Source organism: Populus euphratica, unplaced genomic scaffold (genome assembly GCF_000495115.2).
Source record: "Populus euphratica unplaced genomic scaffold, PopEup_1.0 scaffold92.1, whole genome shotgun sequence".
Taxonomy (NCBI): domain Eukaryota; kingdom Viridiplantae; phylum Streptophyta; class Magnoliopsida; order Malpighiales; family Salicaceae; genus Populus; species Populus euphratica.
Window position 1 is genome coordinate 559,397 of NW_011499974.1, and position 21,638 is coordinate 581,034.

Genomic DNA, 21,638 nt, shown 5'->3' on the forward strand with positions numbered 1-21,638 from the left:
CTGTTGCTGTTGTTGCTGACTTATTTTGTCTTTTTGAATAATCAACTCTTACTATGTATGTTGGTTTTTCTCTAAGAATTTAACTTGTTAAATGGTGTATTTTGGATTAAGGAAAAAAATTAATGGATGTGTTAATGACATAACGATGAACAAGAGTCAAGAGACTAATTTGTATATTTTTTTATTTTGAAGGACTAAGCTGATCATGTTGAACAAATAGAAGTACTAAAAAATAATTCACTCCTTGTCTTACAACCAATGTAGAACTCAATCATGTTGTCAGCTTGAACGTGAGAGACCTTTTGATATGAAAAGGATAAATATTTCCTAAATGGTATGTGTCTTTTTTCATAAGCTGGCCTTAATCTTCCTAAAAACATCTGAAAACGATTAAGAAAAAAAGACATATATATACCACTTGAGGAACTTTACTTTATTCACATCAAAAGATCTTACGTTCAAGAGGAATAGTCTTCATGTTCAAGCTTGGTGATCGATCACCATTCATCAAGAAGACAAGGTTGTGGATTATCAGTCAGCAGAACCCTCCTGGTTTGGACCTTTGCTCCTAGCTGATGCTAGTACAGTTATGCTTGTTCAGCCTGGTTTTGTTTTCCATGTCGAGAGAGAGAAGACCATTTCGAGTCTTTGACAACAGGATTTCACAAAGGACAAAGCTTTCTTCACGTAGCAATTGTTCTCAAGTAGCTGAGACCTCTACGAGAACTAATGATTATCAGAAATTGATTTTATGTCAATTCTTCTGCTCTCGCCACATATCTACAAGCTCAGCGGCACTGCAAAATGTTTCCGAGGACTGCCCTCTGTCTCTGGCACATCAAAATATTTTATGTCAATTCTTCTGGTATCAGCTTCTGAGGACTGCACTGTCTGTCTCTGGGATGTCATTAATCAGCTGATCATGCGAAGATTTAACAATAAAAAAGGTGAGCATAACCCTTGTTGTTTTCTCAGATTCGATAACTCATTGTCCTTTTTGTTACTGTCCTGTTCTGTTACCAATTTAAGGAGGATCTAAAAAGAAGGAAAAGCTTTTTATCTTGCACGGATTTCTCATCAAGTGATTTGGAATAGAGGCTTCTGTTTTTTTCTTGACATTTGACTGCAAGACATATTTTTTCCATTTTGTTTAGCGGTTACTTGAGCTGGAATTACAGAAAGTGTTGCGATTTTGAAATTTTGCGATCCTGTGCTTTCTCATATCAATCGTTTTAATCTGTAAGCAGGGGCAGTAACCAATCTTATAGTGAATCCACGGTCGATGCTGCATTTTGCATCAAACCATTGAAGAGTTTCAAATCACTTCCGTGTTTCTTTGCTTGGTAATTGTCCTGGGCCAGCCAACTCATCCAATGGAACTCTCACTCTCCTTCAAGCATGTTCTCCCCCCGTGGATAATCAGACTTCTGTAGATTTCAGAAGAACCAATTCATTGGATCGGAAGATATTTGAAATGGAGGTCTGTTTTCTCTCCTATCTAGTATGTTCATGCTGCATGTTGCTTGCATATATAATGAAAGAAGATGCATTGGCATACAGTATACAGAGATCATACACGATATTAATTGCAAGAGATTGCCGTGATAGACAAAAATATCTGCTATCTTATACGATATTATAAAGAGTGGTGATATAATTTATTTATTTATTTTGTTATTTCTTACATGTTCGTCGATGTGTACAAGTAGCATGAGATGCGTTCTTATTTCCCTGCTATGGAATGTAACTAGCAAGAACAGACACCTGCAGCCTTGCAAATGAGGGTAGAAACAAGCACGGACCATCGGAGATGGGCGAGAAGAATGAAAAATCATGTCGTGGGAATGAACAGGCATTAGCAATCTCATTTGCTCGACTTGATGCAGATTCTACTGAAAATTTTACCTACTACCGGAAAGAGCATGAAGCTCAAGATCGAAAGTCCACCACCACAAGAGAAGATATCACAATCCCCTGGTTAATCTTCAATGATTTCCAAGCATAAATTACTAGGAAACGATCCTCATTGATGCAACAATTTTCAGTCTAAAACCCACCGCCATTTCTCTCCCACTGAAAATCTAAAGCCTCCATAGCGCCGCCTCTTTACCATCTGTGTAACATCACTCTGAGCAGATTTTTCACCACTGCAGGCAAAGCTGGACCCCAAGGACTGCTCCTATAACGAGCTGCCCCGACACGCAATCGGCTTGGCACCATGGCTGACACAGCGATTTCAATGGTGAAACTGTTCTGTATGGAATTCCTCGCTTGCAGTTCCAAGTTGCAAGTCTTCATTTTCATAAACTGGATTCTTTTGATTGATTCATGAAAATTAGGATATTATGGGACTTGAAAAGGAGAACAATCAATTTTTAGAGGGACCAAATTTTTTTGGGGGAGAGATTGGGCGGAGCCCCTCGTGCCTGCGTGGCATGCTGGCCCTGTCCTTGTATTGCTAGATAAGTCACTTGACATCGTTTGTCATTTGGATGCTAAAAACACCTTTTTCTCTTGGAGGTTTTTTTTTTAAAAAAGCATAGAGGAAAGATTGTTTATGTTGTTGACTTTAGTATTCTGGTGTTTTGCACTTGCTGGGATTCTGTTCTTAGTTGGATCGCTGCTATTAAGTACAAATTTGCTAGACTCAACAGTCCACACTACTTGGCACTGATTTATCTCATCTATTATCATTTTCTTTTAAATTTGCACAGGAGATTCTTGATCAACTTGTGGAGATTGATTTGGCTGTGGGTTTTAGATGCATTGATGATTACTCGGTGAAACACCAACAAGTTAGTGTCTTTTCTCAAATCTTGTGAAGTGACCAACTCCTCGCATGGTCTAAATATTACCTCATAGAACACTCTTCCACTGCCATTGCAGCAGGTGCCTAGAAACAGAAGCTCCAAGCTTATGCTGAACAGGTGATATTTGTGCTTCTATCTTCTTCCTTGTCATTTTGTTGATTTATTCCTATGACATGGTATTCCTTTGGTGTGGATTATTTTTGTTGATGTCATTCTGCTAAAAAAGATGTGATGCGATTCTTGAACCATTGCACTGATCTCATTCTGCTAAAAAAAAATTGTACTATACAGTTATTGCTGATAGGATCAGCACAGTTGCTGCATAGTTTCTACAAAGCAGGCGGTGGGAATTTCTTATCAATAATTTTCGTTTTTTTTTTCCTCAGAGCAAGTCACTAGAAGATTAATGCCTGAAACGGAAAAGGCTTCTCGACTTTCAAGTAGGCAGTGCACCTGCAGAGAATTGGCAAGGGCTGTTAGCTGCACTAGATTACAACACATAAATACTGTATATTCTTCAAAGAAACTAGCTTGCTCTAAAACTCTTATCACCCATTTTTAGTTTCGATATCAACTTCACTGTAAACACAGGTGCTGTGAATAGCGTAACTAGGAGGATTTTCCATCGCGAATGATATGGAAAGTGCAAGTTTGCTTGTACTCTTTTGCTTTCTAATTGAGCGCACTGAAGCAGTTTGATGATTCAAATCTGTAAATATGTAGTCTTTATCAATATTCTTGTTGAATCACCGATATGTGCAGTACATTATGGGTTTGGTTTTCAATTTTCTATGGAGCTCCGAACTCCACACTGTATGACAGAAAAGGCCTTTCCCACCTCGACAATAGAATTAAAGCCCAGGGGAAATTTTTCCACGTTAAACTCACCATCGGTAAATTTAGCAGGGTCAAAACTCAGTTGCAGTAAAGCCATTATATTAAATTTTAAGCATCATGGGATTTCCTTGCCTGTAATATAACCTGTTGGATCTCTAATAAAACCAAATTACATAGGAAACTTCTGCTGTGTTCACAGCATTGTAGTCATATTGTATTAATTCATTGAGACTCTTAGCACCGTATCCGCATATACAGTGCTGTAACCATCTAGCTCTGGTAGCTACTATTTTCGTTGCCGTTTTCTATTTGTAAAAAATGGATGTGTTTTGCAAATCATTTTTCCTATCGATGATATCGTTTTCGGCATTCGGACTCCAATCTGGTTTTGTTTGCCAAATGGCACATCAAAGCAGTATACTCTGAGTGAAATAGGGTAGTATTAGTTACTCCTCGAGTAATATAAAACTTCCCAAAACATTGATATATGTTGCAGCTTTTACCAACAATGGTAAGATACCAAAAATGAGTCATAGTCGCCATCTCAAAGGTAAATTTCTTCCTTACTAATTGATCCTCGGTTAGTCTCTACAATGTACATAAACTAATATGCTACAATTCTTGAAAGTGGGAAGAAGTGATGATAACATTTCGACTATAGATGATCTAATTGAGATAAGCTGCTTCAAACTTATGCTATAACAGTTACCACCTCAGTGAAAAACAAACTTTTCAAGGATGCTATAGACAGGGAGGCAATTTCTTGGAGCAACTGATATACAACTCATAGAAACTGTTCACCGTCTGCTGTTGCCTGGACCTGAACTGCATACTGCAAGTTCCAAAGAATGTCCTCAAATGATGGTCGACTCCATGATTCAGAACAAATGCATTTGTCAGTTATCGTAATCACAGCTGATAAAGATTCTTGTGAGCTTGTGGCCAGAACAATAGGGTTTAATGATTTTTGACGTCCCTCGTGGCTGTTACAAGATGCCTGAAATATGAAATATTGATGTCAATGTCTCATACGTTGTCATCAACTTCAAACCATCAAGCATGTATTAAAAGCGTGGGAAATAGCCCAGCGGACATAAGCACAGCTATAACTAGTCCTCAATCAATACACATTGCATACATGATCTGCTTTAATTCAGATTTTCTGCACCTACCAATTCATCCAGTGCAAGCTTGTCTCTTCTGGAAGATACTGAAGGTCCAACAAGTGATTCAAGTAATATGAATCCAAAGCTACAAACATCGTCCTCTAATCTTGCCATTTGCCTGAAAAAAATGGATTACATGCAGGTAATTATCTATGCATGGGTATGCGTAACTACATCAAGGTGAATGGACTTTCATAAAATTGCTCATTGTGGGGTTTTTCTCACATCAGCTGCCTTGAATGAATTTGTAATTTGTTATGGTCAAGTTAGTTCAAACCACTTCACGACTTCTAAAACGTGACAAATTGAAGCAGGATCGTAGTGGGTCATATCACGGTGATATTGTGATAAAAGGAAATTCTTACCATGATTTAGGGCCTTCCCCATTTTCCTGCAGACATAAGAACCCCAAGTCACACACTTATAAACCACTCAATCAAGAATTTATTGCAAGACTAGCCATTTGATATATAATTAAGGAGCTTACCCCACAATTTCCAGCTAATTCAGAGATGATGGAAAGCCCATAGTCACTCAACTTTGCTATCCCATGTTCATTGAGCAGTATATTATTTGCTTTCAATCGATTGTTAAAGAAACCAGGAATAACTCCAGTATGCAAAAAGTGAATAGCCTTTGCGACACTAATTAGCACTGCCAATCTCTCTGACCAGTTTAGAACCTTTCCAGGTCTGTCCTCTACACATATAACAGGGCCAACTTAGAATGTACAAGTTTATACTAATCACAACATATAAAATGCAAAAAGCCTGGCTCTTGCGACTGTCCATGATTTTTGAGTTATATATAAGAGTAACTTTGGAGGATGGTTTGCTATGAAGGTCAAAATGGGGTACCAAGAAAGTCAAGCTTCCTCTATGTCTGCATGATGTGCATGGATATCATGCTTTTGAATCGCTGGCAATTAGTTTCAATCACTTCTAAGAAGATTGCTTAAAAAAATTTTATCCCGAAATTACCAGAGAGGTAAGCTCTGAAGTTGCCATTAGAAACATATTCGTATACGAGGAAGACTTTGTTCACTCTGTAATCATCTTGTCCCCCGCCATCAATGCAGTGCCCCAAAAGGCAAACCAGGTGCGGGTGGCGAAGCTTTGCAAGCAAATCCATCCTGAGTTTAAGATTTCGCATTGAATATTTCTTTGATGAAGGTACGCACCTTATAGCAACCTGGGTTCCATTCTCTAATATTCCTTTGTAAAGCTGATAAAACAAAGAGGAGGAATGATAATAAATAAATGATCTGGAACAATTAAAAGTTTCCTTGATTGATTTTGTTACCAAAATATACCCGCATTGTCATGGTATATAAATTTATATACTGTATATATATATCTACAATGGAATTTTAGCCTTCAGTTTCACAGCTCAAGTGCCACAAGTAGCATGCATAGCATTAGCAGCTGCACATATGTCAAAACCAATGCTTCGAGACTGGCGAGCAGCCACAAGCCCAAAGAAATGAGGCTTGTGTAATGAAAAAACACTTATTTCGTGTGATTATCAGAAATTGAAGCTTCTCACTTAGAGAATGTCTTGCATGGGACTAATACACTCATCTGCTGGATTGAACAACAAAAATATTAAAACAAGAACCTCAGGTCATTATGAGAATTCAGCTGTCTAAAATTGGATCATGAACGGTAGCTATTGGTTCTCTACTTCATTTTTCCTATACTTCCCTTATTAATCCTAGTAAGCCTACGATAATCACACCATTAATGTTACAAGATAATGATCGATAGCTTCATAATACCTAAGGGAATCACCGTTGTGATTTTTGCTGAAAACACTTACAAAAAATGAACTATTAGGAAGTTTTAGACGTTATACCTTCCCGTAAGAACCATCGCCCAAAATGGAAGAGTCATTAAAGTTGTTTGTTGCTTCCTTTAACTCTTCTAGTGTAAATGACCGGCATGCTGGGAGACCTTGTATACCCAATTTTGCAGCTTCGGAAACAAACCCTGAAGAGCAAAGTAAAAAATGATACGTTTACTTTTAAGAAGTTCTTTAGAAATCAATCAACAACCTCTGAAGAGCATGTTAGACTAAATTATGCAAACTAAAGCCAAATTTCTGCAATGTCTGCTCATAATATTTTTAGAAGATAACCTACTTGCACTAGAGAGGATCTCAGAGGAGAATCCTGCCACTGATTTATCCTGCTCTGCTTTGTGCAACAAATGCTGCTCCGGTATCCCTCGAGATAAATATCTTTTGCGCACCATGACAAGGCCAAAAGCCAAAAGAACTACGAAGAAAAATAGGCCAGCAAGCACACCAACTAGTACTCCCATGTTTTTGCCTCCAGAATGTTTCCTTTTCACAGGAACATCTATACAAGATGATTCTGCATGCTGATGATGTAAATCAACAGATAAGCAATTTCCACCAAACTTTACCACTCTATATCCTGATTCAGTAAAACAATTAGGCAATCCACCAGTTAACCTGTTATTAGATACATCAACAAACTGAAGTTTGCTGCCACAGGTCAGACGGTCTGGGAGTGAACCGCTGAGCTTGCTGCCACAGTTTAGATGATCTGGAAGTGAACCGCTCAACATATTTGATGCCAAATTCAAGTAGCTAATGCTGGGCAATGAGAGAAGGGAAGCAGAAATGTTTCCACTTAGTTCATTGAATGACATATCAAAATGCTGAAGCTGACTTAGCTGGCCATATTGCCTCGGGATCTCACCTGACAAGGAGTTGTTGTTAAGGAAAGCCATGACCAACCCTTTGGGCATTGAAGGTAGATCAGAATCTAAACTGTTTTCGCTCAAATCTAGCATATTCAGTTTACTTAACCTGTCAAGATTTGGTAACTTCCCGGATATATCATTGCCAGACAAAATAAGATCAGTGAGGGTGGTTACTCGCTGTATTGAAGATGGAAATGGACCTTTCAACTGGTTGTTCCTTAAGCTTAGAATTGTCAGATTAGACAACGAATCAAACCAATCAGGGACTGTATCATTGAAGAAATTGTCATCCAGGTTAAGAGCTTGAAGTTTCACCATTGTAGAAATCTTTGGAGGCACGGAACCGAAGAGATAATTTGAACTCAAATCCAAATATTCAAGCGAAGACAACCTATGAATTTTGTCCGGAAGTGGACCCCAAATGCCCAAAGAAACAAGACTAAGAACTCTCAAGCTGGTCAACCTTGCAAGAGTGGTCACAAAAGAGTCCATAGAGAAGTTCCCTGATAAAGTTATATTAGTAATTGCAAATCCCACAAAGCTATTGACCTTGACCGGCTTGTCTCCCGTCATTCTAAGCTCAGTGACAACATTGTCCTGGCATGTCATATTTACTTGTGTGGATGGAGATAAATAGCATAAATCCATTCCATGATTATTCCAAAATTCTAGGTGAGCTGGGTACTCTAAATGCTTCCTTAGCTGAAGAAGCACTTGTGTTTGTGAGGATTGTAATTGATGAGTACCAGTAATGAGAAAACTCCACGGGAAACATAACAGAAGAAACAAGCTACAGTACCCCATGGAAGAACTCTCTTGTTACTATGCACACTTTATTAAGCTTTTAAGCATCTGAAAGCAGCTAATAAGAGATACTGATTACCAAGAGAACTTGCCATCGAATGTTATCTAGTCAGTACTAGTAAGGTGAAACAGATTTGAAGCAGAGAGTGGCCTGTGAAGTATCAGAATAGGTTCGCACAGCTTCAGCATGAAATAATGGATTCTTTTTATGGTTTTTCTTAAAGAATTGTACATGAAACAGTTAAAATGACTGAAAACTTTACCTCAAAAGTCGTAAATACGGGTTTGAAAATGCTAAGCTTTGGAACAGGTTCAAAACCACCCATCAAGCAGAAACAGAGAAAACTCAGGGTTGAGTAATAAACTGATCTTTAGAGATAAGAAGAAAGGTTAAAAAGATTGTTGCCTAACCCTTTTAGAAGAAGCAATATAGGACTCGAAAAGTCTATTGAACAAGCTATTGAAAAGTTTGCTATGGAAGTTTCTCCTTTCCAATGAAACACCAACTACAACTTTTACTTTTTTGCTGAAAAGCTTAGGATTTGGTACGGTGGGGTACCTGGAATTGATGCTGTTACTGCTTCCGCATGGTGTTCTTCCTCGAAGATTGTGAGCTCTGGTTTAACATTAATGGAAAGAGATTGTGGTCATAGCACAGTGGAAGTTGACACACTATTATCTCTAGTAATGGACACAGTTAGCTTTGAAAAATGCTTTAGCAGAAAAGCTAACAGGGAAAAAACAACTCTCTCCAGTGAAGGTCTATCTTTCTTGTTTATTTAAGTGCAAAATATGAGTGTATCACTGGCCTTGAACTTAGAGCTATGGTTTTATGAGGAAAATCTTACACCGACAGAATCTGAGAACAAAATTGTTGTCAATACCACAAGTTGACAAGGAAAGCTTTGGGGGAAAAAAAAAACACAGATGGCCAATGGAGCTGTCACTCACTTCGGAGGTTTTTTTTGTTTTTTTATTACAGAAAAAGATAAAAAGCAACATTGTTGAAAAAATAATTATGGATTTAACATACTTTCAAGCGTCGCATGTAGCTTCTAAGATTTTATTTGAATTCTAACTCTAAAATCCTTTTTCTTTTTCTTTTTCTTTCTCTTTTTCTTTTTCTTTCCTCCTCCTCCTCCTCCTCCTCCTCTCTCTCTCTCTCTCTCTCTCTCTCTCTCTCTCTCACCACAACCACTCCCCACTTGCCACCATCCGGAACATTGCTCTTTCTCTAGCCTTGCCCTCAAAATCATCCACTTAGTACTATTTATTTTAATATTTTAAAAGTATTTTAAAAAAAATAATTTTTTTTGTTTTAAATTAGTATTTTAAAATCATTTTAATATACTAATATTAAAAATAATTTTTGAAAAATAATAAAAAATATTATTTTGATACATTTCTGAGTAAAAAAACACTTTAAAAAATAACCGCAACTACACTTCCAAACAGGATATATGACCCATCTCTCTCTACTTGTGATGGATCTTTATTTTTCCAGCAAAAACAACCACCACTAGTCACCCTCACCACCCACATTTCATATTTAGAGGTATATTAAACATTTTTTTTCAATTAATTTGATATAATTCATATTTAATGTGTGTTAATTTGATTTTATTGAATGTTAAGATTTTGAATTTTGAATTAGGTTAGTTAGATGTAATTTAAGTTGTTAATTGGATATTATTAAGTTATTTTATTAAATAATTAATTATTTTATGTTGTTGTTGATTGGGAGTTAATAAAGTTATGTTTTTGAATAGTCAGCGCTGAATTAGATTAAATTATGGATTAGGTTAATTAAATATATTATAAGTTGATAATTAGGTTACTTTCATAAATAATCAATGCTTTTTTATTGTAAATTAACAAAATTATGTAATGGAAAAGTTAGTGTTGATTTAGATTAAATTATGAATTATACCGAATTACATATAAAATAATGATATTAGCTATGAAATATATTAATTTGATTGATAATTTTGTTATGATAACGGAATTTGATGAATGTAGGTGTTTACTAATTAATTTAATGAATTTAGGTTTTAGCCAATTAAATTAATATTATGGTTTTGTTGATAAATAATGCACTTTGATTAACTCCAATATATTAATAAATTAGAATTGTATTTTGTTGTATTGTTCGATAAAATATATGATAATTTAGGAATATTATGATTTCATAATAGTATAATTGTCAATATCGACAATGGTATCACTATAATAGAAGAAGACATGAATTCCTAACTGCTACATTAGACATGTCCTTTAACAAGTTATTGAAAATATTATGTGATTGACTTGGCTAAATATATTTGAAATAAAAGTTGAAATTACTTGAAAGGTGTTATAAATCGGGGTTAGTCAAGCTCGTTATGTTAATGTATCAATCTATACTGAAGAGAGTGTGAATTCAATGTTTAGGTTTATAGGAATTAATGGGGTTAATATGTTAAAGCTCTATTTGAATAGTAGATCTAAACGAGGAAACTTTTCTAATATGGAGTTGACTTGGTTTTCAAGTAACTTTCAAATAATCACATAGGTATCATAAGCAGTTGTTCTATCCAAGTCAAGTGGTAATGTTAGTCGACAAATATTGATTCAAGAAATTATTAATATAAAACCTCAGTTGAGTATGAAATATGCTCCATATTGCTATGAATAATCCGAACCAAGTAATAATGAAAACGAGTGTCATATTGATAGAGTAGTGGTTTAAAGGGATGATGGGGATAATGGGGAATATTAAGTTAGTTGAGCCTGTTAATTAATAGATCACATCATTTACTTTTAAATTTAAGGTTGTTAGTGAGAATTATCAATATGGATGCAATGATTGGGCAGATACTCGTAAGCATTTGAGATTATTAGTTGATGAATTGGAGGTTGGAAAAAAATTTGGAGATAAGTTTGAATGTGTTAATGTAGTATAAGGTCCATCATTCAACAAAAATATATGTTCAGTTGATGTGTGTTCAAAAACTGGTTTGCAGATGATATTTGTCTAGAAGTATCACGAAATGCTTAATTCATTGGAAATTTCAAAATTAAAAGGTGTCCACACACTAATTTTTTTTAAGCTTATTGAATAACATCAATATTGTTTACAACACTTTATAACGAACTTCAACACAAAATTTAAAAATATTTCGTTGAAAAATATGTCTCATAGGATTTATACAACTCCTTCTAAATAGGATTTTTAACATTATATATGAGTTCGTGGAAACTAATGATACAATCAGAGCTTGGCTAGATGCTAAACCTAAAGAAAAATAGGCAATGTCTTGAAGTAACATTAACAAAAGATGAGATTGCTTATCATCGGAGTGTTAGGGATGTTAACCCATTTATGTGTGTCTTAAGCCAGTCCATAAATGACCCGGGTCCATCTACAAGTTAGGATGATATTGGTCCTCTTCACACCTACATGAATATTGCAGACTTATCCTTGAGGTGGATGAGTTAGAGTGATGTTCCAAACCCATACTTAAGTGCTTTAGACTCTTCTACAAACTAAAGTGATTATTAGATATAGTTACATGTTATTGTATGTTATAAGAATTATAAATAGATGTATAATTAGTTGAATTTTAATAAAATATTATGTTATGTTAGTCAATGGTCTAAATTTATTATTTATGATTGAATATATTATGTGCCACTTATATAACTTGTGTTTTGATACTAGAAATTGGTTATTTGAATTGTTTTAATTTTTGTTGTTTGGTTAAGAAGTTAATGATAGAAAATATTTTTCTAAGAGAAGTTTGTTACAGGAGTTACAGATCCTATCTGTGACATGCGAGTCATAATTGACATATGCGACATGCAAGTTACAAATGGTATTTGCAATAATGGAGTCACGGATAATATTTGTGACTCGTGCATTATGAATGTCAATTACATCTCTCTCAATTGTGTCAGATCCCTAAATATTTTTTCGCTTGTGTTATTTTACTAAAAACTTTTTTTTAATCGTGATAAGTTACCAAAACACTCCCTAATTTAAGGATAAATTGGGCAATTAGCATTTAAAATGCAAATAAATGGTAAAATAACACTAAAGTAAAACATTGTGTCGAAATAACATATTTTTTGGATGTCGTAGTTGGAAATCGTGACATCTATTTAAATTTAGAACTAACTAGTTGGCTAGTTTGTTAAACTATGGCCTAAGGGTGAGCTTTTTGAAATCTAGTGATCCAAAAGTCGAATTCAAAAGTTATGTTCATATGGAGCCATCATTCTCTTCTAGCACAACTAGATCTTTTTTTAGGCTTAGACTTGTCTTATTGGTTCATAAATGTATTTTTTAGACCATCCATATAATCTGTCTAAGGCAGATCCTTATCTTGTTATGTCAGATCTATATTTAAATGCTCAGAATTATCTGTGAGAACTATTATGTAAATAATAAATTTTAAGGTTTTAATTGGAATTTGTTTTTTAGTATACAAGTTGGACAAATATATATATATATTTTACTCATAAAACATATTTAAAAAAATATAAAATTATAATTTTTTTATTGAAACGATCAACTGGTTATACAATTATAACTAACTACCATACCAATTAGCAGATGTTATGTTTCAAAAAAACAATATGTTTAAATGTTATTATTTTAAAGTGTAAATACTATATTATTATGTTTAAAAATAACAATATTTAATAAAGATTGTATTTGAATAATATGAAAATATAATATTTCAGCAAAAATAAAATAAAATAAAAAACTATTATTCTATCAACACTTTTAATTAATTTTTTTTTTAAATCCCCCATTTGAGGGCTGAAGAGCAATACCGTTGCAAGTCCCTGGAACTCGTGGTAAGAGACAGGATGTTAGCTGCCTGCCTGAAATATAAATTGGCCCGACACTCATTTGCCCATGCAATTCTGTTATGGATTTAGCTGTAGAGTCGGCATCTTCTATGGGAATCTTTCCTTTGATTGGCAGACTTTTGGGGTTAGAGGATAAGAAAACCTGTCTTCCTGTGAAATGGCAAGGTGCTTCAAATCAAAGACAGCTTTTCTTTGCATTATCTGTGTTCATAGAAAAATATATTTTTTAATTAATATGATTATCTGAATAAATTTACATATATTTTAATTTTAAATAAATTAATAAGCCTAGAATGGCCTTCATTTCAAACAAACGTAAACAACTACTAGTTCTCAAAGATCGTTCTAAATATTGTCCAACATGTCATTTCAATTTCATTTAATACTAGTTCTCAAAGATCGTTCTAAATATTGTCCAACATGTCATTTCAATTTCATTTAATACTGTAATGGTAATTATTTTTTAAAATATTTTTATTTATAAATTTTATTTTTAATATCAATATATAAAAAGAATCTAAAAATACTAAAAAAAGTTATTTTTTTACCATCTATTTTTGTAAACTTGATAGCAAGCAATGCTGCTTCACTAATTGACTCAGCAACAACCTTGCATTGATTTTTATCCTTTTTGTCACACATAGTGAATGAGCAACTAATCATATATCGTCATGTCATTCAAGATGATAACCTTTTGTTATTGTAATTTAACTGTGTTTTTATATTTTCTATTATTTTTAGTTTTAAATTAATTTATTAATTTATAATTTTTATTATTTTAATATATAAAAAATATTATTTTAAAATATTTTAAAATAAAAAATATATAATGGAAATCGAGTTTCTAGCTCGAAGAAGAAAGATGGTTTGAAAACCATACCCCACCCCACATGTATAAAACCAGTAGGCCATGCCATGCAATGATAGCTTGTTAAAAGCAGCAATGACTGGACTGGAGACTTGCCCCATCACATCTGAAATAAATTGTTGATTACTGAGCCCACTCTCCCGATTCAGAACCCTAATTTTGAGGGCATGGTTCACCACCGGCACCGGAACAGACAAGAAGTTAGCTCAACAAGGTACACAGCATTTATGATGTAATAAATGAAAAATCATAGCCTTGTCGGATTTTATCTCCGGCTGTGCTTATCAAGGTTTTGTCTCATTTGATAAAAACAAAAATTGATATTAAATCTTTTAATTTGAAAGAAATTGACACTCTCTAATGATTATCGTGATCGTGGGAGGATCGTTAATGGAACCATTCCTTCACTGAACTATCTGTAAAAATATTTTTAGGTTTGAAAAGTATTTAAAAAAAAATTATTTTTTTAATTTTTTTGTTTTAAACTAATATATTTTTTATATTTTCAAATATTTTAATATATTAATATTAAAAATAATTTTTAAATATTAAAAAAATATTACTTAACATATATTTTAACACAAAAATTTATTTAAAAAACACTCAAAACCACTCTTTCATACAAACCCTAATCACTTCAGATTTTTTCACGCATGTAAAACAGCAACAACAGTCTTCTCTCGTTATTGCTGGCTGTCTTTTTCTTTTTTCTCTTTTTTTTTTAAGTTGTCATTTTCATATTTATTGGGTTTTGAAAATAGAGACTTGCTCTGTGCTATTTTATGTTTTATGACAGTACTATATTATATGATAAAAAAAGAGAATAATTTGGTCTTCGGTTTGATGATAGAGCATCCTTTAGTCACTATGGTAGATTGCAGAGTAATACTTATCTTGAAATCAAAATTTAAAACAATGATTTCTTGTTTTTTATTTTAAAATATATATATATATATATATATAATTTTTTTTGATATATTTTTAATATTAATATATCAAAACAATATGAAAAAATAATTTGAAAAAAACAAAAATCATTTTTTTTAAAACAGGGTAAGAATAAATCACAGACAAGACCATTTATTCTGGCACAAAAGAAGGGCCTACCATTTCATGTTCCACTTGTTAGTATCATGATGTCTTTATGGAATAATACAGGCAACTGAATCACATAATGGTGCTATGAGTAAAGACCAATTGCCCTAGCTTTTGATATTTTAGCCAAAAAAAAAACCCCAGCAATCAGATCAGAGGTTGAAAAATTGTAACTTGGGGGACCAGTCTACCCCCTTTCCATGATTAACACTTGTTAGGACAATGATTTATATCAGTACAGTAATTTAAACTGTAAGAAATAGTACAGAAATTCATGCATTTAAAGAAGAAGAAGAAGAAGAAAAATCATGCACGTAGACATGAACAGTCATAGACTACATGAAGATGCTCATCTTTTTCCATAGCACTAACTCGGCAATTGCATCCATGGGCTTAGAATCTGTGTAAAAGGAACCAAAAGCTTAGAAACGATAAGGTTATCAACAATTAAAGACACTGAGTCATCAAAAGAATCAAAATATGAAGGAAAAAAACCAGCAATTGATATCTAAATGTTGAGAGAGAAAAAACTTGGATTCCCTGATCCATTCCATGCTATTTGGAAGTAACACTACATATCCTATAGAATAGTGAATAGCCCTGAAAATATATTTCGAAGTTCAATGTGAAAACATCAAACCTGAAAGAACTTGCAAGTCCTCATGTACTGACAAAAATCTGGCTAAAGATTTTATTTTCCTTCAGAAAATGTCGTTCCTCCGGTGAGTTTGCCATGCAGATTTCTATCCCAAGATTTTACACCGTTAGTGCCAAAGGCCAGTGTTAAGCATGGATGGCTGTGGCTGTAAATTAGAGTTAATTTAACACTACCAATGCTCCTCTGTTCTATACTATAAATGTTGCTAATCCATCATCTGGAAACATGGTTTAATATGGGTTGAATTGCAGCTTTTAAATCTTCATAAAATCTTTGCTCAGAAAATCTGCCTGCACGTTTCCTCGCAGCTGCAGCGATCTTGAGTCTCTCAGTTTCTGGCATCCTTAAAACTTTGAGGATGGCTTCTGCATACTCATCCACATTCTGGGCAAGAAATCCTGTTTGCTGCCCATCTTCTTCTAGAACAATGTCCATTTTTGGCCCAGCAGAATTATGAGCTGAAAGAGAGAAAAGCTAGAACATCACTGTAAACCAACACTTTTTTAAATCAAAATAAATAGATGCAGTCATTCGTTGAAAAATCATTTGAACATTCATTTCCTCTCAGAAAAAGCAAAGCATTCTCTAATGGAAAGGAGAAGTATCAACATTTAAACAAAAAGATAATTGAAATGCCCACCAATTGGCATGGCGCCTGCAGCCATATACTCCACAACACTAATGCCAAAGTGTTCATCTACCATAGAATGCATTCATGCTACTGCACCTCCCAAAAGTCTCACCAAGTCCCTGTAAATTGCCAGGGTTACAATGCTGATATAAATCCATACAGTAGGGTTTTCTTCCCTTTCTATTTCTTCAGGTAAAAACTGAATGCAATAAAAGAAACTAAATAAATGACAAATTCATGAGAAAAATACCCCAAAAACACCCAAAGACAGAGGATATACAAACACCAAAGGGGAAAGAAATAGTGAATACCTTTATCAGGACAAACCTAAACTGAAACCAACCTGAAATCTTAGGTGGGCAACCAACTACAAATTACTAACTACAAAGAAAAAAAGTCTTAAACTTAACGATTCATTATATCAACTAGCACAGCTTCCTCCTTTTTCTTTTGTCCTCCATCACCTTCCAAGACTCTCATCAAGTTTTCTTGACCAAAGCATCACTATCTCCATAAAAAATGATGAGTTGGATAATAATAAGGCAGTGGCACGTCTTGCAATTCCACAGCCAAATCAAATTTCCTATCAAGTTGGTGATAGTATACAAGAATACTGGCATGGTCAGAATCAAGGAATGAATAGCAAAAAGCAAAGAAAACCCTACAAAATGCATTCTTTTACCAGCCAATAAAATAAATATCAAATTGATCAACAAGCTGAACAAGAATAGATTAATCATCTTCTTCCATGTATGGAATCTATGCTCCACATCACATCCTTCCTGTGGTTTTTCTTTTTTAAGAAATTTTTTTGCAGAAATACAAAACAGACACAGTCGGATGGTGAGTGTGTGCATGCTTGCCAACATATACATACACACACGTGCACACACATATCAAGCTCTTCAGCTTTCAATAAGAGAAAATGAGAGCAATAAGGATCCAGATTATAAAATGCTCGCACCAACCTATACATCACATTCTTGTAGAATTGTACATCCCCATCTACATTCAGTTCAACTGCTTTGTCCTGCAACTTCTGCAGCCTATCCTCATCAAATTTGTTTCTGCAACTACCAACAAACTGGAGTATAGGTCTCGGCATGTCTGCATCTAACCTCCTGATGGCCAATGAAAAGGCCTCGAGTTGAAGAGGATGGGCCTGAGACATCAAACACAAGAGGTAAAAGACTAATAATGAATGCCTATAAAGGCCCCATGAACGAGCCACCAAAACTGCAGCACCTTGTGCTCACTAGGTTTATGTAAGTATGCCCACCTTCTCAGGACGAAACTGAGCCACAGAAATAAATATCGGAGTTTCTGCTGGTCTTTCCAAAGGAAGCACCTGTTTGAACTTCAACTTTTTAGAACCCAAGTAAAGTGATATTGACATGAGAGGAGCAATGACACAATATCACAAACCTGAAGTCCTGATGTGTCACAAGGAGGATACACTCGCTTAATACGACTTGGAATTCTCCAAAGCTTTTCAATATGAGACTGGGTCCATGAAGAGTTCACCATTGCAAGGTGTGCACAAGAGCCTACAAATCCATACATCCAACTAAACAGTGTATAGTAGACGATCTTGCACCATGATAGCCAACCACTGCCAAAAGAGAAATAGTTGTTTGACTTTATAAAAATAAGGACACATGCATATGAAGTTGCATGGACATAAATCTGAAAGAACAATAGAGCCAATAAGTTTTCTATTTTGTTTCAATAAAAAATATTTTTTGTGAGAAAAGCTTTCCTTATTTGCCTTTTTTCCTACTCTGGGAATTCAGCTAACAGATTCATTGAGGAAAAAAAGCTTCCAGAAGATACAAGAGTGCAGTCATGTCCTCCAACAGAACATTGTGAATACATAAAGAGCTAGAATCAGAAATGTAATCAAATGCTCAAAAGCTAGCTTCCCTGGACAAAAAACAAGCAAACTTCATAAAAGCTAGCATCCTTGTTACAAGTTCTGTGAATATATTGAAAGAAAGCTCCTTGAACTTCCTCGGAAACTGTAAATCACCATGCAAAATAACCTCAATATCCAAAGCCAGAGGTTCTCCCTTGAGAACGTCTAAATTCGCTCCTAACAATCTGTTTCTATCACAAATTCAGCTAACTGTAACACCTTGAACCACTTGAAGCTTCCTTGATGACCATAGCTTCCAAGACTTTCACAAGCAGCATATAAGTGGTCAGATTATTATTTATTTTTTTTGCAAGAAAGTGATCTTCAAAATCTCAAAAGATAATACCTAAACCACCAAACTTTGTACAACTATTCTAGGATGCACCCACTTTGCACTTCAACTTGCCATATGCTCGAGGAATCCAACTAGAATCCTCATAGCTAAAATATTATATGATACTTTGGGACAGAACAGCCAGTGCTAGGAGAAGATTCTGCAACAAGCTTGTATTCCAGCACATGAATTCGTGCCAGATAGACAGCCAATTGAGGATTTGGTTGAATATCATTGGAAACAACATTGTGAGTATGATTCTACAATTACCAGATCAAAACAGCAGCTATACAAAGAAGGTGGGTCTTGTCTTCTGCATTGTTAAGCTTCAAACAAAATCATTATACACAAGAGCTTCCACTGGTGGCAGCCACATCTAACTGAAGAGTTTTTTTTTTCATAAGATCATTAAGTTAAATAAACACGTAAGTTTTCCCAAAATTAGTTTCCTTTTCTTCCCAAACACACACAGTGTAACTTCCAGCAAGCATCAATCAAGAATAGACAAATATTGGATGAGATAAAATTAACTTGGAGGTACAGGGGAAGCCTTTTAAACAAGCATTTAACAATAAATGTGGATAAATAGTGGTTCAGTCTACACCCTAAGCCATCAAACCAAAGCTAAATTTTGACAGATCTCAAAGCAATATCCAAACACAGATCACTATTTAATTTGCACAAATCTAAGTCACAAAAGGCAGACCTCGTTGCCAATCTCTGCATCCTGTCTCTTTCATTAACCTCTTACTCCACACCGATTCCCTTATTCTCTCACATTCATTCCATTAATAAAAATTGGACTCATCACATGGTTCACAAGACTATCACTGTCTAATCTAAAAAAAAATATCACCTAATTCTCTCCCTAATTCCAAGTCCCCATGTACTCTACAAGTGCTTAGCAATGTCTTCCATATCCCTGTATTCGGCTTCAAAGTGTGATTCAATGAGATTCTTATTTAAGCACCCGGCTTGGCCACCATGCATCCATAATGCTCTAGTCTTACATTGATCCTATGGTCACAAAATAACCTTGAAAAGTATTCTTGACTTTTTCAACTAATCCTGAAAGGCTACATGCTAAAAACACAACCAAGTAAACAGCAAGCTTGGTGCTATCTAAAGCAATTTGTCAAAGAGATGAATTGCCTCATTACTTAGACCATGCTTTCCACAGCCAGTGATCATAAGGGTTCGTGAATTCACACTTGGCATGGGCATTTCACTGAAAAAGTCTTTCTGCCTCCCTGTCACTGAAACAATATTTCTAACAAGCACTTCAGAAAACATGTCACTAGAAACATCCTCTCTTGCACTTATTCCATACATAGCCATAAGATCATTATTTGACATCAAATCATACCCAAAAGTGGTTTCTACTAAACGTCCATGTACTTGCATTCCTTGATCGAGCAATGAAGATATTGAAAATAGAAATGCAGAATGTTAGCAAATCTCTGCCTCTCACTTACACCAAAAATATAAACAGTGCTTTAAACTAACCTTGGAAGAATTATCTAAACAGGCATACAAATAAATCAATCAAAATTTTAATTTGCAAAAGAATCTCACCTCCTGGCAATTGAAGCATCGTTATTGTACATGGAGCTCCGATCACGAACACGAGAAATCATATCCAAACTGATCGTAGGGTAATGTGTGTAACAAATAACTTTGCAACCAAACAATCGAGCAACTGGGTATGTGAAAGCATATCCGCTAGTATCAAAATAATACAAAGGAGTAAACTTGCACAAAGCCTCCCAACCTAAGTAAACTGATCCAAAGCTTTGACCAATCATAGTAAACCGAGGATAACTAGTTTCTTCAATCCACTTCCTTTTATACAAATGCACCACCTACAGCATCCCATGACACAAAATAGCAAAAATTAAAACCAGCCCACGTTAAGTTATCATCTTATAAACAACGGGTAACATCAAACAGACAGAAATTGAAAAAATTAAAATCAACCCACATTAAGTTTTCATCTAGTGAATAATGGGTCCTGAGAGACTTGATGATGGTACCTTTGGAGGGGTAAGTAGTTGGACACCAAATCGATCAAGGGCACGAGACATCAAGCTTTCTGAAGAGGAATCATGGTCTCCCGTGTAAATAACACAGTCAAGATCAGGACTTTCTTCTTGAATTGCTTTCACAGCACACCATAACCCTCTTTCTCCACCGCCACCATCGTTGGTGTATGGATGGAAGAAACCCACAGCCCTCTGTCGGGTCCTTCTGCCATTGATTATCTCGCGGGACGTGATTGTTAAGATAAAGGTTAATAGAGAAGTAACTAGGGAGAAAATTACAAGGAGAAGTGTATTTTCCATTATCAATTAATGTATTGATGAATAGAAGATCAATGAAGGTTTTCTTTTACTTTTGTTGCGTATTCTTTCGTTCGGTCGGGTGCGCGCCCTGCCTGCTGTTTAACCTATCTCTTGAAATTCTTGTTTACTTAGCAACAATAAATATTTTATTATTGTTGAAAGAGTGAGTCTCTATTATTGTTAAAAGAGTTTGTCGAGCCAGCTTGGAATCATTTGCTTGAGGTTATTTTTAAAAATATATTTTAATTTTTTAAAAAAAATATTATTTATATTATTACATTAAAAAAATTATAATTTATATTATTACATTAAAATAATTACAAAAACAAAAAATAATAATTCTAAAAAATATTCATAGTTTTTGAAAAATATAGTGTGTGAACAAGCATAAAGGATAGGATATACAGTAAAAATATTATTATTCAAGATATAAAAATTTTATTTAAAGAATACAAATTCAAATTCAAACTAGCCATGACCAGAGCTGGGCATATATGACCGATAACTAAAATACAAGGCCTCGTATGCTCAAAATTCAACTAAAAAAAGCAAATATAAATAATTTTTAAAACTTGAAGGACAACAAATATAT

General features: G+C 34.6%; 2 protein-coding genes and 1 long non-coding RNA gene across 4 annotated transcripts; 1 reads left to right on the forward strand and 2 right to left on the reverse strand.

Annotated features, from left to right (window-relative positions):
* Nucleotides 1-634: 634 nt before the first annotated feature.
* On the forward strand, nucleotides 635-2,094 carry LOC105139444 (uncharacterized). The gene is made up of 3 exons (XR_844975.1): nucleotides 635-947; nucleotides 1,248-1,480; nucleotides 1,752-2,094. It is a non-coding gene; the product is annotated as an uncharacterized LOC105139444 (long non-coding RNA).
* Nucleotides 2,095-4,301: 2,207 nt separating this feature from the next.
* On the reverse strand, nucleotides 4,302-9,287 carry LOC105139445 (probable inactive leucine-rich repeat receptor-like protein kinase At3g03770). Of its 2 annotated transcripts, XM_011045877.1 has the most exons (9): nucleotides 8,610-9,285; nucleotides 7,539-8,497; nucleotides 6,954-7,250; nucleotides 6,668-6,801; nucleotides 5,794-6,037; nucleotides 5,301-5,512; nucleotides 5,179-5,204; nucleotides 4,820-4,931; nucleotides 4,302-4,644 (listed from the first exon to the last, which is right to left on the reverse strand). In XM_011045877.1, exons 2-9 carry the CDS (start codon nucleotides 8,344-8,346, stop codon nucleotides 4,432-4,434), a joined length of 2,046 nt encoding a protein of 681 aa, XP_011044179.1. In that variant the 5' UTR covers nucleotides 8,347-8,497; nucleotides 8,610-9,285; the 3' UTR covers nucleotides 4,302-4,431. The 2 variants fall into 2 exon arrangements, with proteins under 2 accessions (XP_011044179.1, XP_011044178.1); XM_011045876.1 differs by having other exon boundaries at nucleotides 6,954-8,497; nucleotides 8,610-9,287.
* Nucleotides 9,288-15,328: 6,041 nt separating this feature from the next.
* Nucleotides 15,329-21,170, reverse strand: LEW3 (UDP-Glycosyltransferase superfamily protein). Its single transcript, XM_011045878.1, is given in 8 exon segments — nucleotides 15,329-15,566; nucleotides 15,807-16,282; nucleotides 16,465-16,574; nucleotides 17,424-17,617; nucleotides 17,735-17,803; nucleotides 17,881-18,067; nucleotides 20,280-20,566; nucleotides 20,738-21,170. Coding segments are annotated over 7 exon segments (1,401 nt in total). The 5' UTR covers nucleotides 21,047-21,170; the 3' UTR covers nucleotides 15,329-15,566; nucleotides 15,807-16,037.
* Nucleotides 21,171-21,638: the final 468 nt, after the last annotated feature.

Coding starts and splice junctions, on each gene's coding strand:
- LOC105139445 (XM_011045876.1), bottom strand. CDS start 8,346: ATGGGGTACTGTAGCTTGTTTCTTCTGTTATGTTTCCCGTGGAGTTTT. Junction 5,205..5,300: donor AATTAGCTGGAAATTGTGGG/GTAAGCTCCTTA, acceptor TTATGTCTGCAG/GAAAATGGGGAAGGCCCTAA. Junction 4,645..4,819: donor AGCTTGCACTGGATGAATTG/GTAGGTGCAGAA, acceptor TTCATATTTCAG/GCATCTTGTAACAGCCACGA.